This window comes from Balaenoptera borealis (assembly GCF_965194805.1).
Source record: "Balaenoptera borealis genome assembly, chromosome: 4".
In the NCBI taxonomy this organism is placed as follows: domain Eukaryota; kingdom Metazoa; phylum Chordata; class Mammalia; order Artiodactyla; family Balaenopteridae; genus Balaenoptera; species Balaenoptera borealis.
This window is the reverse complement of record NC_138861.1, coordinates 9,871,498-9,889,461: the sequence shown is the minus strand read 5'-3', so window position 1 is coordinate 9,889,461 and position 17,964 is coordinate 9,871,498. Positions and strand designations below refer to the sequence as shown.

Below are 17,964 nucleotides of genomic sequence, written 5' to 3'. Positions count from 1 at the left end.
CGGGCAGGAGCATTCACATATCCTCGTCCTTTCAGCCCTCTTCTCACCCACCACCTAAGTCCTGTAAAAAAAACCCCAAACTTTTAAAAGTCAGGTAATATTCCTTCAAAGATTGCTATCTCTACCTCACAGTCTATTAGAACACCTGAGAAAATATGCCCCAAAGGGCTTTGGAGCTTAAAAAAAATTAAGGACTAACATCTTACTAGTGCTTTCATGATTATCTGTAGAACGGTTCCACCTTCTACAAAAGGTGGAAGCAACATGGAAAAGCCAGTGATTCCCTCCTGAGCCACACAGGTCTCTTTACTCACGGGGAGACCACACTCAAGTAACGTCCTAGTCCTTATGGAACACAGAAGTTACTGAGCTGCAGTGAATACCTAAAAAGAAGTTACCAGGAAAAAATAAAATAAAAGGAAAAAGCCAGGTGACAGACGTTCTGCATTTGATTAATAAAAACATCTCAGGCTCTACTCCCATGAGAGACACTCTCCAATTCACTGAGGAACGGAAGGTTCTTATCTCAGCAAAGTGTCCGTAGCCTGCAAAAATCAGTGTGGACTCAACTGTCCTAAAAAAGAAAAACAAAACAAACATTTGGTAAGTCTCCATTAAGGTCATTTTCTTCCTCTCCTTTTCTGGAGACCTGTGTATCACACCCCAACTGTTCATTTCACTCCCACCCCCTAAATTAGGTATAAGAGAAAAAACAACAGATGGACACTAATTCTGAGGCACTATTAACCACTAGCAAGTGTAGGAGGAGAAAAAAATAAAGTCCAATAATCTAACTTTGTGAATATTTAAAAATCAAGATTAGTTTGGCGTAAATCATTTCAAATAACCTAAATAACGGTTCGATTTGTTTAAACTGCAAATTAGAAATTAACAGCAAAGAAAGAAAAGTTTAAGTGTTAAGGATATTAAATGGCAACAAATAGATTCTTGCATGTCAATCCACCAGGAGCCAACGGTCACACGAATAAAATAAAAAGCACAAAACCTCTGGTATTCAGTGTAGCAAATCACCTAAGACTTTGCTGGGGTTTGTATCCAGCCGCAGAATGGCCATAGCCAGGGGAATAGTCAACGTTATGTAATACTTAGAATCCTGGAGCAGGGGAAACTCGGGTAGTATTAAGTAGATTCTCATTGCTTCAACATCTGGTGGTGAACTTGACAACTGAGGGATCAGGCAACTTTCAAAGCTATTTAAGATCTGCATGAGAGAAAAGAGTACTGAGAAATTCAAACACACCTGAGATCTAGTTACCTGATCTCTAAATTCATAAACTATTTGAGAGACTCTCAACTCTCATTCATTCAGTATGTACTCAAGACCCTCTATGAGCCAGGCACTGGTCTGGGCACTCAGGATACATCAGTGAAAAGAAAAGCCAAAGATCTGTGCCCATGCAGGCCTTACACTCTGGGGGAGCATTTCCTTAGAAAAACTTAAGCCAGAGAGAAAGTTAAAGGTAGGTCAAATTCCCAAAGCGAATATTTTACAGAGTTATGATTTATACAAGACTTCTGCCTTTTCATCCTACTCTTTCTTTTCCTCTTGAAAGTCAACTTATTTCAATGCAAAAATGCATTTTTAAGCACGCACTTTGTAAAAGTAAAAAAACATACCTGTTCTAGAATCAGGGAGTGCTGAGAGTTCATTAACTTCTCAAATAACACTCTAGTTGAGTTCAGGTCAATCCCAGGGATTTTGGGACTTGTTTTAAAATGCTCATCAATCCTAAACAAACAAAAACAAAAAATATGTATAGCACAGGGAACTCTACTTAATGCTCTGCGGTGACCTAAATGGGAAGGAAATCCAAAAAAGAGGGGATATATGTATATGTAAAGCTGAATCATCTTGTTGTACAGTAGAAACTAACACAACATTGTAAAGCAATTATACTCCAATAAAAATTAATTTTAAAAAAATATGTAATAAAAGAAAAACAAAGCAAACACTCTGATAGGTAGGAATTATAAAGCTGTCAACAAAATACATACTCTACATACTGATCAGATGATCAGCTTTAAATCTGACCTGGCGGACCAGATGCACAAAAACATTAACTTTGGGGAAACCCGACAGAATAAATCTCTCTAGAATCCCTTTTTCAAGATGATCTTAAAATTTTCAACTCTTGGGCTTCCCTGGTGGCACAGTGGTTAAGAATCCACCTGCCAATGCAGGGGACATGGGTTCAAGCCCTGGTCCGGGAGGATCCCACACGCGGAGCAACTAAGCCCGTGCGCCACAGCTACTGAGCCCGCGCTCTAGAGTCCGCAAGCCACAACTACTGAGGTCTGTGTGCCTAGAGCCCGTGCTCCGCAACAAGAGAAGCCACCGCAGTGAGAAGCCAGTGCACCGCAACGAAGAGTAGCCCCCGCTCGCCGCAACTAGAGAAAGCCCACGTGCAGCAACGAAGACCCAACACAGCCAAAAATAAGTTAATTAATTAAAAAAATTTTTTTTCAAGTCTTTTTTCCTTCAAGTCAAAGTACAAGGATCATCATTTCAATATGAGGCTGTCTTGAAATTTATATGCACAGTGTTATTTTCCTGATTGACTTTTGTATTTTTGACTCTTTCTGTCATTGTGGTACATTGAACTAGACGTAGATGCTATGCCTAGGTGCAAAAAACATCCCTTGTGCAAACTGGCCCACTCATCAACAAATGCCAAGTTTAAAGCAAGTAGTTTTTAAAAAATCAGATCTACAATAAATGCACAGTTAATGCCTCACTCAGTTAACACAAGGGATACGACTACATTCACTCAAGGACTAATTTCACTGCTACTGTTTTTAACTTCCGAGCAACTAATCATTTTTCTAACCTTAAATAAAGTCTTAGTTTTTTAGAGACTTGGAGAATGTCTCTTTTAAATTCCCACTCTTGAACATACCACATCTGCTAATTACAACAGAACTATCTATTTGCAAAACAGCCTTCTGTTTATGCATAACAGACACATTCAGATAGTTTTAATACCATCTGACATCATTGTTTTAATCTATAAAAAATAAGTAGAGTTTCTAACATTTGAAAAAAACCATAATTATATGTATTGGAACCTAAGTGGTCAAACAAGAGGAGCTACTTAGACTTTGTTTGTTGGATCTTTTGTCACTGCCGTTCTAAAAATAAATTTGCCCAAAACATAGAAATTAACTCCACTGTCCCATAGGTAACCGTCCATATGCTTAGAAGTACCTTCTGCTATGCTGTTAAGAAAAAACAAAATATTTTATCTACATGTATTTATGCTTTGTTAAACTGGATCTTCATTTTCACTGGTTTACTACGATGTATTTTACATAAAGCAGGAGGAGCAGAACTCCAGAAATAGCACCAAAGTCCATTTTTAAAAGAAAAGGTTTTACCCACAAATCTACAGAATCCATGATACTAAGGATGGAGAGCCTAAGAAATCCGGCCAAGAGCCATTCCCAACTTTCATAAAAGCTGTCCTTCTAGAATAAGATTTCTCAACCTTGGGACTACTGATTTTTGGGGTTGGATAATTGTTTTCGGGGTGGGTGGAATTGTGAGATGTTTGGCAGCATCTCTGGCCTTTGCCCACTAGATGCCAGTCGTATATTCTCCACCACTGTAACAACCAAAAAATGTCACTAGAGATTGCTGAATGTCCCCTGGGAAGCAAATCAGCCTGGTTGAGAACCACTATTCTAAAAGACCAACGTTAGCACAATACAGAATATTTTTCCCTGGAGGAAAAGCCTAAGGATTGACTCTGAAATGAACTGGATGAGCTCATTTCAGTTGCCCTAATGATACAAGTAAATGACTTCGCAATCTTTAACTGTAACTGAACAGAGTTTCTGAAGCAATCTCTTGCAACCCAGTTAGGGACAGAATTTGGGGCAGGGATGGAGCGGGAGATGAGATTCACACACAGAACTGAAGTCTAAGTCTTTATGGGATTTCATTAGCCTTGCCACTGGCAGGAAAAGGATAGAAAGATGGTCACGACTTGGGATCACCAAAGATCAAAACCTATGACAAGACCCTTCTGCTGCAGCAAGTTCCTGAGGGGGATATTTGCAGAAGGGATAAGGCCCAGCCAAGAAACATTATTTACAACCTGGGAGTTCAGGCCAAATGTAATTTCCTGGTGGGCTGGGCTGGCCCTGAGTCCAAGGAGTCCCTGAAGCCTCCTTGGAACTTTTTCCCTAAATTCACTCTTCTTGAGAAAAGAAAAAACTATGGGAAAGCAAACCAAAGAAACCAAGGAGATTATTTAAAGAATTAAGCATTTAGGAATAAATACGATTAACATTTTGGAATGCCCTGAAAAATCTTACTTCTGACTACACAACCCTTTCTGAGATGCCGTCTCTCTCTCTGGTAACCTGCTTCTCTGCCAGCCAGGCACGAATCAGGATCGCTCTTCCTGAGGTCCTCTCGCTCATCATCACTGGGCGTTCCAATTTCTGTGCAAACCACTGGCTCATCCACTGGATTAAGGCCAACCACCATCAAAGAGAACAGAAGTCTAGGGGATTCCCTGGTGGCGCAGTGGTTGAGAATCTGCCTGCTAATGCTGGGGACACGGGTTCGGGCCCTCATCTGGGAAGATCCCACATGCCGCGGAGCAACTGGGCCCGTGAGCCACAACTACTGAGCCTGCGTGTCTGGAGCCTGTGCTCCGCAACAAGAGAGGCCGCGACAGTGAGAGGCCCGCGCACCGCGATGAGGAGTGGCCCCCGCTCGCCGCAACTAGAGAAAGCCCTCGCACAGAAACGAAGACCCAACACAACCATAAATAAAAAAATTAATTAATTAATTAAAAGAGAACAGAAGTCTTTCATGGCCTTTGCTGAGTAAGTATTTGCATCACATGTGGGGGTTTTTGTTTTTTTTTTTAAAGACTCTAAATCACTTACTTTTTCTCAAGAAAACTTCCATTCCAACAGGCTGCAGAAGATAATATCTGAATGACACCGCTGCTCAGAAAGAAAAAAGGAGGGAAGCCTTTAATAATTACAAATAAATGGTTGTTTAAGCATTAACAACAGGTTTAGTCCTCTATTCCAGGGTTCCATTAATAGCCGCTTTTTCTTACCCAGGTGAAGCCTTGGAAAACGTACATTGCTTTAGAGAAACATTGTGTCATGTCTCAAGATGGACAAGAGCGTAAGTTTTCCGTAAGTCATGTTAAAATAAAAAGACAGCATCAAAGCTACCAAAAGAAAACTCTTGGGCCTAAGAATAATGATCTTGAACGTTCTTTTCCCACCGATCATCTAAGACACTCCCCGCCTCACCTCCAAAAGTGAACGCAAAATAAAACCAAAAACAGAGAAGCTGAGCTGCTATTTATCAAGCACAGAAAGTATCTTTGTGAATTAATAACCAAACAAGTACTTCCTTCTATTTTGTTGCCCATCTGAGAAAGAAACTAAAAGTAAGTGAAGTAAGTGTTTATTCCTATTACCTAGATTACATAGTTTCTGAGGAAACCGCTAGTTTCTCAGGACCCAGGGTGAAACTGCAGTCCGGAACCCCGGATTCTCTTATTTAATATAAGGAAAAGGGAAGGACTAAAACAAATATACGGTTGAGGAGGGGATCACAGTAACTTCTATTAATCAGAGAATCCAGGTCAGGAAAGATCTTTAGAGACCATTTCTTGCATCCTGTCCTTTTGTATATAAGAAAACTAAGAATTAGTAAAGTGCCAAGGTCCCAGCCAAGGAGGTCTCAGTCCCCCCACCCCTCTCACGGTGAGTCTAGTCCCCCAGCCCCCTCCCTGCCACCTTCCAGCCTGAAAGTCCCAGCAGAACCACCCAAAGCTAGAGGGATTCGGAGGACCACCATGGAGCTGCTCTAGGGCATTCCCAATGACCCTCCACTCAAAAAGCTGCCACCTGGTGTGCCCAAAGTTTAGGGCCCTGGGCATTTGCTCCACTACGATCTCTATCATAAAGCAAGATGCTTTACACACATTTCTGGGAACCGTCACCACCTAATATTCAGCCTGATTCATTCATTCCCAAGAATGAGACTCTGCAGAAAAAAGGAAAAGCTGAGGAAAGCCAATAAAATGTGTAAAAATGTAAAAAAAAAAAAAAAAAAAATTCTCTTTTAAGAATGAAATAGGTCTATCCTTAACACAGGATAGAAAGAACCTATCCAAGAATAAACCACCTCTTAAGATGGAGAGAGAGAAAGAGAGATGTCCTGGTAACACCATTCGAATCCTGAAGCTAGTCCTAATCTTTTGAACATCTCAGTTATTTAAAAGCATAAGTTGCTTTTTTTTTTAAAAAAAAAAAAAGTACTAAAGTTGGCCACTGAAAGATTCTTGACTAAAAGTTTTTTTAAAAAAATGATTAAAGACAGAGCTTGAGCTACCTACAAAGCTCCAGGTAACAATATCTAACAGGAAATTAGAACTATAGTGCTCAAAACAGAGGTCAAAGGCTAGAGACACATGATATCTATTGGCAAAAAAAAATGATTAGGTAGTGGACATTTTTGAAAGAGATTATTTTTTTTCTTCTAGTTTTACTGATATAATTGACACACAACACTGTGTAAGTTAAGGTGTACAGCATAATGACCTGACTTACATACATCATGAAATGATGATCACAGTAAGTTTAGGGAACATCCATCATCTCATACAGGTACAAAATTAGAGAAATAGAAAAAAATTTTTTTTCCTTGTGATGAGAACTCTTAGGGTTTGCTCTCTAAGCAACTTTCATATATAACACACAGCAGTGTTCATTATATTTATCATGTTGTACATAACATCCTTAGTGCTTATTTATCTTATAACTGGAAGTTTGCACTTTTTGACTTTCATCCAATAAGAAAAAGACTATTTTTAAAACATCTATAAAACTCTATAATTTTATTTTTATTTTTAATAACCACAAGTGGGATAAGAGTAGAAACATTTTGTAAATAAAACTAAAGCTCATCTTTTGATAAGATAAGGAGAATTATATTAACAGGAATAACAAAGTAAATAAGTTAAAACATATACAGAAGCACACACACATATCTTTGAGAGGCAGCCTTACAGCACAGACTGGCTAGATGGCAGTGTTTGAATCTTGGCTGTACCTCTTGACAGCTTTGTGACCCTGAACAAGACACTTAATCCTTTTGTGTCTCAACTTCCTTATCTACAAAAAGGGATAATACATGTACCTACTAAATAGGGTTGATTTGAAAATTAAATGAGTTAAGTGTTTAAGTGCTTTACTTGTATTAATTCTTAAATAATAATATATGAAGAACATAGTAAGTACATGTAAGTGTTGATTATTATTATGCATTTGGGATTTAATGAAAAAATGTTTTCCCTATGCAATTTACCTTTACAATTTTATATTCTTTAGACTAATAGCAAATTAGTTTGCATTTCCTCAGCATACACTAAATGGCAGGAAGGGAAAAAAAAATATCAGAAATTGAGTCGTATAAAGAAAACTAATTTGACACTGAACTGTCCATAAACAATTAAAAAAAATACCTAGTACATCTTCACAAGAAAAATTTATAATACTGTGAAATTTAAACCAAGAAAAATTTACAACACTGTGAAATTTAAATTAATCATATTTTTCCATCTTCTTTCTGGATGCTTTCACTCACACCTCTCCATAGTGTCTAATAGTCTCATACTCTCCATTTACCCCCTGAGTTCCACAATATTACAAAGATCATGCAATTATCTTCCAAACCAGGACACGTTTGAGAGTAAAGAAAAAATTATTAATAATCACATCAGGAGAACAGGTGTAAATCATAGTCCAAGCAATCCAGGACACCATGGCCAAGATTTTCCCCTGCTCCTCAAGGACATAGGTCATATGAGCTTTCTGTGGCAGATAATTATTTGACTACTTCCTCACCCAGACAACATATGTACTTCAATAGTTAGCTTAACCCAAATATGAGAATTCCAAGCATCTTTTGTTGTAAGACAAGGAACAATTTTGGACATAAAAGGCTACCCTTAGCACCAATAAGGGACTGAGCGACTATAGCCTTTGGATCTGGGAAATCCCGCACTGAATTTCTGAAAAGCTTTATTGTAGTTAATGAGGAGGCATGCTATATCTCTGAATCAAAAATACATTTAATTCATCACACCTAGTCATTTTTTCTCAGGGAAGACTCCCAGAAACCCAATTTGTACATATTTAGACATCTAACTTCATATCACATGGTAATGTTAATGAGTAGATGTTACAGACTTGTTGTATCCAACCACACCCTCAACTACAACAGTTTATTCTAAATCTAGTCTACCTTAGAATTAAGATAAAATGTTAACCATAATGGAAAATTCATTTCAACAAAATGACTAATTACTCTAACAAATTTTTCCAAATGGTTTTGTTTTGTCATATAAATGCATATAAGTGTCTGTAAGAAACTTGGCAATATTAAATACAAAGTATACTAAGCTTGTTATTAAAATTAATTTCAAAGACAAAAAAAAAAAAAAAAAGAATGAAATAGGGCTTCCCTGGTGGCGCAGTGGTTGGGAGTCTGCCTGCCGGTGCAGGGGACGCGGGTTCGAGCCCTGGTCCGGGAAGATCCCACATGCCGCGGAGCAACTGGGCCCGTGAGCCACAACTACTGAGCCTGCGCGTCTGGAGCCTGTGCTCCGCAGCAAGAGAGGCCGCGGTGGTGAGAGGCCCGCGCACCGCAATGAGGAGTGGCCCTCGCTTGCCGCAGCTGGAGGGGGCCCTCGCACAGAGGCGAGGACCCAACAGAGCCATAAATAAATAAATAAATAATTTTTAAAAAAAAGAATGAAATAAACTTGCTGAAAGGCCTCAGTCCTTTAACTGTACTTTTTTCTCTACTTGACACCAAATTACTATCTCAACTGATCATTTTGAATGTGAAAATGCTAAATTACTCAGATTAGGTAAAATTAGCTGACTTAGATTTGGGATGCTTTGGGATATGCATATGAAGAAACTCTTGGAGTTAAACAATAACACTGAGCTTTCTTAGCAGAAAGGTCAACCCAGGCCTTCATCAGTCAGGATTAAGATCCAAACAAGGGAGGTTGAGGAATACATTCTGTGAGAAAATGGGGGAACAACCTATTATGTTATCTGGGTCTAAGGGCACCAAATCCTGAATAAACATGTGCCCAAAAAATGACTCCCTAAAATGTAAAACTCCATTTATCTTCACAACCTCAATGTGGAAGTAGGGAAAATCACTAAGCTAGGAAGTTCCAACACACTTTGAAAAAATATGAAAACAAGCAACCACGTACTTGACTGTATTTGCATTGTTGTGTTCTGAGAGTGTTTGTCTCCAAACTGCTATGGTTTCATCATTTATTAAACTGGTGTAATGGGCTTGGTTCATCATCCTGAAGTCAACAGCAGGAGAAGAATTCTGGAGGATTACATGTAACAATAAAAAAGAGAAACTGTGTAATAGCAGGGATCTTTTCTCATCTCCCTCTCCCCAGATGTTCCCTGCTTGGTGCTTCACTTACATACAGGAGCTGGGGTGCACTGCCAGATCCTCCCACCCTTCAGAATGGGGGCGATCCCTCCCCCAGCTGCCGAGAGAGTACACTCCCGAGGGCTACCAGCTGTGCTGCCCTGGGCTAGTGCTTCGCTCCCTTCCCACCCAGCAGCTGGTGGGGGCGTGGTACCAGGACCCAGCCAGTCCCCTTGCCTCCAGCAGGATTTAAACCTGTAAGATTCCTCGGGGAAACAGACTCTGAGCCTGAGATTTATGTTCGGGGGCGGGGGTTGCTTTAGAACCACGTTTCCTTAGGGAGGAAGGAGGCGGGATTGGGCCGAAGGAGAAGCTGAACTGCAGAGCCCTCAGCCAATCCCATGGGGAGCTCTGGAGTCGGGACGGCCCTTCAGCACACTCCCCAGAGACACCAAACCAAGACGACTTCCTCAGGCTTCTTTCCCGCTCTGCTTTGAATCACCATAACATCAAGGCTTGTAAATTACTCATCATTTGCCATAACTGTTGACCAAACTCCAACAAAACGTATTATAAAGAGTCAGAGTTCAGTGACAACCTGTATTGCAAATCATCCATGAAAACGTAATGCCTCTTAATGTCTTGCTCAAAGTATAGAGCTATACATTTATAAGAAAGGTAACAAAAAGGACACGTCAATAATGGCCTTGAAACTCCCAGATGCTGCCCAGCAGTGTACTGTACGTCCTTTCTCCAGTGAGATTAAAAAATGATAATAATGCAAGCACTTCTATTTCCTAAAATTGCTCTTTTTCAACTTATCTTCCCCAAATCCTGCTCTTGATCTAGAACTAAGAAAAAGTTGAAAGTGCTTTATGCCTCCTGTACTTGTCACTAAAAAGGAGGGAAAAAAGTAATATTAAAGCGTTAACCAGATGATCATTTTTTTTCTCCTTTGTACCTGCACATGAAAACACAACTTTCTGGGGACTTCCCTGGTGGCGCAGTGGTTAAGAATCCGCCTGCCAATGCAGGGGACACGGGTTCGAGCCCTGATCCGGGAAGACCCCACATGCCGCGGAGCAACTAAGCCCGTGCGCCACAGCTACTGAGCCTGCGCCCTAGAGCCCGTGAGCCACAACTACTGAGCCCACGTGCCACAACTTCTGAAGCCCACGCGCCTGGAGCCCATGCTCCACAACGAAGAGTAGCCACCACAATGAGAAGCCTGTGCGCTGCAAGGAAGAGTAGCCCCCGCTCACCGCAACTAGAGAGAGCCCGTGTGCAGCAACGAAGACCCAACACAGCCAAAAATAAATAAATAAATTAATTAATTAAAAACAAACAAACAAACAAAGAAAACACAACTTTCTGAGTAAATTTTCTCGGTTATTTTCTTAGAGTTATGAGTTTAGATATCATTATAAGGGGAAAGGAGAAGGGCATGTAACAAATCAGAGATGCTCGTCAAAGTTTATGATCATCTGTTCTTGATAATTATTTTACCAAAATGACCACAGACATGTATTGAGAGAACAAAAGCCGTCTTGGATTACATAGAGAAAACCTATAAGACAAAGCAGACACTTGAGAACACACAAACAAAACTGCCTTGCCACCATGGTCTTGCAACCCACTGTCATTATGTAAATTTTAATTACTTCCCCCATTCAAAGGGGTAGCTGAACACAGACACTTAACACATACTTACAATAAAATATAAGCAAAGAACTATTCTGTCAGTCTTCGTTGCAAGTCCAACAAACCACAGATGCCTTTCATGCAGTACAACCTCAGAATCACATAAAGACTCAAGAAAAAGCGTCGATTTTCCATACCTTAGAATTACATACAGCCCCAAAAGAAAAAATTGGTCTAGGTCGGTGTTTCCCAACTGTGGCTGCACTTTGGATCACCAGAGCTTTCAAAACTCCCGACAGCCAAGCCACACTCTAGACCAGTTAAATCAGAATCTCTAGAGACATCAGCGTCTTTTTAAGACTCCCAGGTCTTAGTCAATAATTACGTAATATCTTTGTACGGTGACAGATGGTAACTAGACTTCTTGTGGTGACCATTTTGAAATTACAGAAATATCATATCACTATGTTGTGTACCAGGAACTAAAATAGTGTTGTAGGTTAATTATACTTCAAAATCAAACAAACAATACTTTTCTAAGTCATATTCTATTTTTAGTTTCTTTTTTCCTTGTTACCTTACATTTTTAACGCATACAACTCTTACAGTTGTTTAAAATTTAACCTGGAGAATTTAATTTCTCCAACAATAGGCTACTTTCACCTCCTTCTCATCAACGTTTTGTTCTCCAGTCCCAACAGGGTTAATTACAGTAAATTCAAAAGCCAACTACAAATACCAGATACCATATTTACAAAAGAAATGAGACAAAGTTTTATGTTGAATTTCACAGGAAAATTGAAGTTGGTTAATCAAGCCAGTTTCACAGGGAAATGAATACTTCAAACTCTACTACTGGTGGACACAAAGTTATTATCCTGCAGAGATTCAGGGCTTTTCATATTTTGCTTTATTAGCATCTTAAAGGAACAAAGAATAGCCTCAGCTTTTCTCCAGGTTTCTCCGTGAAGCACTGAAGCTGGTCCTAAAATAGGTCTAAAGCAACAGTTCCAAATCACCCCAGAGGGCTGCACTCAACAGAACTTTCTCCAGGATCCTGACCTGGAAAATATCCAGTTGTCAGTTTCAGCTGTCCAACCTGCAGCCTCAGACCCCACCGCAACCTTTAATATCAAAGTCCTAGAATGATACTGACCAGAAGGCAAGAACATCGCGTATTGAAAGATGGCGAAGTATCAGAGTAAGGCGGAGAGTTCCCAGCAGCGACAAGGCCCCTTGTGTCCACAGACCCTCATTTTCTTTCCAACCCATTCTGATTCCTTTGTCATCACCGAGGGCCCTTCCCTGCTCCTCCAGGGGAAGATAAGGATCAATGCACTACCTACGGTTGGTCCTCCCTAAGTGCTTGTGTGGACAGGGGAGGAGAGGGGCAGGGAGGGAGGGAGGAGAGGGGCAGGGAGGGAGGGAGGAGAGGGAGCCTAGGAGCAGGGGAGGGGGTGGAAGGCAGGAAACGAATCTGTGCTGCCGATTTCAGACTGGTATCTCTCTTCCAGAAGAGGGGGATGAATTCAAGCCCTGTCACAGATACCTGGCCCACGTTCTCTTCGACCTCCACCCCTGAAAGAATGTCATTCTTCCTGACTCACCCACCACAGTGATGCAGGAGGCAACCAGAGGGAAATTTTAGTGTGGTGCTACGAGCGGATGATCAATAACAAAGGAGAGCTGAATACTGTGGCATCTCCTAGACTTCGCGTAGGCTCAATCACATCAAACAAACCCAGAGAGTTCTCAGACACCCAGCATTTGTGGCTACGTAACAGGGAAGGAAAGGATGGAAAGTCAAATAATCCCAAAGTGAGTGTGAACTCTCTAAGGCCTCCTTAAATCTCCTGTGGGACAAATCCAGATGTAAATAAATAATTTTCAATTATAAATTAGAACTCTGTGATTAAAATACCAAGAAAATTACTGGCACTTCAAGGAAGCCAAATGGAGATTACCTCAAGGTTTAGTTGGCTTATTTTAATATAATAAAATTGGTAGAAACAAAAAGTAACGTTGCTCTCACGTAATTATTTATCAAAATAAATATTGGTTCACCCTTATTCCACCCCCAAAATAACAGTCAAAAGAAAATGTTACCTCATATTTGGAGCAAAGTACAAAAGTCTGGTCTCCTCCAGAGAAGATCTGCTTAACAATATGATATTTAAAGCGATCTGTCAAAAAAATTTTCAAGAGCATATTTTTCAACAATTAACATTTTTCCTTGATCCCCTCTCTTCTAATATTCCACAATATGCTTCAGAACGGTTTCCTATCCATTTAATAATTATGTCCGAAAAGTAAGAAACCTCCTCCCCGGGCTCTCTTCCCAGGACTGTTTCTACTTCAGTTAAAACTAAACATATAAAACTGTACCTTCCACTCTGACCCTCCCTCCCTCCCTCCCTCCTACTGCCAGCTAGTCCTGACCTCGTTTCTGTTTTTCATTCTAACTCTGTCATGCCACTGCCCTGACGTTTGACACGGTCACTACCATAAACCGTAACATCTGCTAAGAAATCATTCGGCACCTGAGTGTGGTGGTCTGCAGCCCCTTCAGGACGCAGCTTGCCTCCGAAGGACCTCGACATCCTACCACCCGCTCTGCCTCCCATCATACTGCGTCCGTGCTGACACACCCCTGGCACCACCTTGCTTTTACTTCTCACACACCACACTACCTCCTACCTCCACGCCTCTTCCTCTGCCTCCCCCAGTGCACACGGCATTCGCCATAAACGGCGCCTCCTAGAGCGTAACTGGAAAGGTGCTCCTGGAATGTGCGATTCCACGGTACTCACCACCGCCCACCCACTCACAGCCCTCTACCTGGCTAACTGCAAATCATCCTTTAAGACACAGCTCAGACTTCCTCTAACCGGAATACTCCTTGATGCCTTCCTCTGTGCTCCCACATTACCAGGAAGGTTCCTAAAACCACAGCATTTACATAACAAATTGAAATTTACCTACTTTGGCAAACATCCAAGCACAGATTTATGATCACGTAAGTTATGCGGTAATTAAACTTCAAAAACTTTGTGGTTTCAAATTAACCCATAAAATGTTTGAGTTTTTTACATTGGTGGTATTTCTTAAATATATGCATTCCTAACAGGTGTACAATGCCTTAGAGAAAAAGAAATTTACAAATGACAGAGAAGAGGACACCAAGCCATTCTTTCACTTTGGGGAACATCACCTAAACAAAATCTTGTTTCTTTTACAGTTTAAGTTCCACTACATTTTTAGATGCTCAAATGTTCCTTCCATAAATATTTATTCAGTTAGAAGTTTGTGCCAGGCCCTGTGCTATATGCCAGGTTTATAAAGGGGAAAAGACTCCATCCCTGTAGTTAAGTTTCTTATAATCCAGTAGGAAACTTATGATTGTTATTGTTAAAATAAAATTCTGATCAAGCCAGAAGTGTGTCATTTTATAGTCTTCAAAATCAAAATTAATTAATTATTAAATCACACTTCTTTCTAATGACTCTCCAGCTGCATTGAAGCTTCTGGATTTTATTATTTCAAGTCACTCTTACTGAGTGACTGCCTTATTTTGATTTCTAATGAAATGGAACTATTTTGAAACTAAATGGAACAAAATTCAACTATTTTTGAAGAGAAGGAAAAAATGGCATGAAAAGAAATCATGTCATGTTTTCACCAAAATAGCAATCATAAAGCAAAGGTAACACAGTACAGGCATTAAGAGCACAGGCTTTAAGACTCACAGATACAGAGAACGAACTAGTAGTTCGTTCGAACTAGGGTGGGCAATATAGGGTTGGGGCGTGGGAGGTACAAACTACTGGGTATAATATAGGCTATCATGATGTGTTGTACAACACGGGGAATACAGCCAATATTTTGTAATACCTGTAAATGGAGTGTAATCTTTAAAAACTGTATAACATTTTTAAAAATTAAAAAAAAAAGAACACAGGCTTCAGAATGAGGCAGACCTGGCTTTAAATCCTGTTCCCCGAATCTGTATCATCTCGGGCAAGTTACTTAACCTCCTTAAGACTCAGTTTCCTCATCTCCAACATGGAGATAATAACCACTAGTTCTTAAGGTTGTTTGCAGTGCTTAGCATGGTTATGGAACTTGGTTAAGCATTCAGTAAACGTGAACTTTCATTATCAGCAACGATAATAAATAAAACGTATACACCACCACCACGGTCCTTAGGGCCAAAATTACACGTTTTGCTTTATTCTCTAGGATCTCAACTATAGAGCCTCATGCATAGTGAGTACTCAAATACCTGTTGATTGACGTTAAAATATCTCACATTCATTCCTTCCAAAAGACCTCAAGGTAAAAAATAAATACGTGTTCTATAAACAATTGTTTTGAGCATTTAAAATACCATTAAATTCTAATAAAAATCACTCTTACCAGCTCTGGCTGAAAGCTGGCCACTATGGGCGGCCCAGTAACCTTTCACAGGTGATGGGCACTTGACATTACAAGTGTGTCCAGTTCCTAATTGACCTCTTGCTCCACAACCAAACGCATAGATGAGTCCAGAAGAAGGCACAAAGGCTAGGGTGTGTTGTCTGGGGGAAAATAATGTAAATTAACCCATCAGCATCCCTTCTGATACGGATGAATACACACTCTGACTTTTCACTTCCACATGGGAGCACTGCAATTCCCACGGGTGCCCCTTGTGTTCACAGGTGCCTGTTTCTGCAGTGCTGGCTCTTCGTAACACCATCCTTCTCTGATAATCTAGGTCATCGGGAGGACGGCAAGACTCGGAAAGAGCTGAAGGCCTGCTGCATCTGGGATGAGTGGGAAGAGGCGGGGTGGACCAGCAAAATTTCCAAGACATTCTTCGAGGCTCTCTCACTTTCCTCTCTTCATGTCTCCCACACATCGCGCTATTCTTTATCCCAAAGAAGCATCCTGGCCCCAGGCGGCTCTGCTTCTCTAAAACCCTTCCTCGCCACACCCTGTTCAGATCGGACTCTCTGCAAACTTTCACCATAGGTATGCATGCAGTTAAGATTTCTTAAAATGATGGTGGCTGGGTCTAACCACATTCTCCATCACTACAAAGACAAGATCCATTTCTGGGTCTTAACAGTTATGGGGACGCTCTTAGGAGCACTCACCTGCCACAGGCAATCTGAGTGACTTCACTGCCCATCAGCTCCAGGACTCTTCTGGGATTAACCTCATCATTCATGGAATCATGTCCAAGTTGCCCACAGGAACCAGCACCAAAGGTAAACACACCTCCACTCTAACAAGGAGCAAACACCACATGACTGCACTGTGTCTCTGAGTTTGCGTACACTCCTTTAGCCTCTGTATACAAAATTCATTATCACAACCGCCTGTATAAGAACGCTACACTCGCTTGGTACTTAGCCAAATCACTTCTTTGGAACGCTGATTAAATGGAAAAGTAATTTAAAAAGAACTTAAGGCTACACCTTTATGGAATAAAGACAGTACTGCTCAAGGGAATGTGTGCCATCTATAAATTCTGAAAGTTGTTTAAAAGTACAACGATGTGTTAATAAGAAGGAAAACAAAAGAAGAAGAAAAAGATAGGTGAAATGAGATGATTTTGCATGATCATTTGTATGTAAGAAATTAAATGTTCCACAGATTCCTTGGAGAGTAAGATCTTTTTAGCAGCTGTACTTGAACAAATGCTAAGGCATTTTATCAAAGTGAATCTATAATAGTATTTGTTCGACATGAAAATACCTTCTCATTTTCTCTAGATGTAACTGTTTTAGAAGCAAAAGAAATAGGTAGATAATTTTAAGACATTAATTACATTGTTCTTTGTTTTTTACAAATATTTAAATGGCTTGTTTTAAAGGAACACAGAATATTGCTATATATATTTGAAAGTTATATATACATTGAACTATCTTTTTAACACCAAAATATATATATATATATATATATATATTTTTTTTTTTTTTATTGGAGTATAGTTGCTTTACAATATTGTGTTAGTTTATACTATACAGCAAAGTCAATCAGCTATACGTATACATATATCCCCTCTTTTTTGGATTTCCTTCTCTTTTAGGTCAGCACCGAGCATTCAGTAGAGTTCCCTGTGCTACACAGTAGGTTCTCATTAGGTATCTATTTTATACATAGTATCAATAGTGTGTATTTGTCAATCCCAATCTCCCAATTCATCCCACCCCCCTCTTCCCCCTTGGTATCCATGCGTTTGTTCTCTATGTCTGTGTCTCTATTTCTGCTTTGAAAACACCAAAATATTAACAGTGATTCTTTTTGAGTTAGAATCCTTCTTTATTTTACAGTTAGTCCATAATGAACAGGCACTACTTCCATAATAGAAAAAAATCACTTTAAGAACAAATTTATGCCAAAGAAATGCCAAAAGGGTCAGGCCAGCTTAGCATTTTCTCTCTCACAGTGGCATTCTAGAATCTTTTCTGAAAGGGCGTATTTTTCCCTGATATCAGTTTCAGGAGGTTGATGGACACACCCTAAACACCACTAGCTTCCCTTAATAATAACTGATTTGAATGTATTGTCCTCATTTTTTTATTTTTTATATTTAAAATTTATTTATTTATTTATTTATTATTTCTTTTTGGCTGTGTTGAATCTTCGTTGCGGTGCACAGGCTTCTCATTGCGGTGGCTTCTCTTGTTGCAGAGCACGGGCTCTAGGCGCGCAGGGCTTCAGTAGTTGTGGCGCACGGGCTTAGTGGCATGTGGGATCTTCCCGGACCAGGGCTTGAACCCGTGTCCCCTGCATTGGCAGACGGAGTTTTAACCACTGAGCCATCAAGGAAGTCCCTCATATTTTTAGAAATTCTTAAATCTCAC

General features: G+C 40.1%; 1 protein-coding gene and 1 long non-coding RNA gene across 7 annotated transcripts in view; one reads left to right on the top strand and one right to left on the bottom strand.

The window, feature by feature from the left end:
• Positions 1 to 17,964, bottom strand: part of HERC3 (HECT and RLD domain containing E3 ubiquitin protein ligase 3) — a 153,558-nt gene that overhangs the window by 73,001 nt on the left and 62,593 nt on the right. For all 6 annotated transcript variants that reach the window (XM_082391621.1, XM_082391624.1, XM_082391625.1 and 3 more), the window contains 7 exons: positions 16,249 to 16,379; positions 15,527 to 15,687; positions 13,217 to 13,293; positions 9,294 to 9,418; positions 4,921 to 4,980; positions 1,639 to 1,750; positions 1,033 to 1,222 (listed from right to left, as the gene is read on the bottom strand). In XM_082391621.1, the coding sequence (XP_082247747.1) occupies positions 1,033 to 1,222; positions 1,639 to 1,750; positions 4,921 to 4,980; positions 9,294 to 9,418; positions 13,217 to 13,293; positions 15,527 to 15,687; positions 16,249 to 16,379 (856 nt within the window). The remainder of the gene's footprint in view (positions 1 to 1,032; positions 1,223 to 1,638; positions 1,751 to 4,920; positions 4,981 to 9,293; positions 9,419 to 13,216; positions 13,294 to 15,526; positions 15,688 to 16,248; positions 16,380 to 17,964) is intronic.
• On the top strand, positions 6,004 to 8,799 carry LOC309628610. Its single transcript, XR_014244577.1, has 2 exons — positions 6,004 to 6,136; positions 8,519 to 8,799. It is a non-coding gene; the product is annotated as an uncharacterized lncRNA (long non-coding RNA).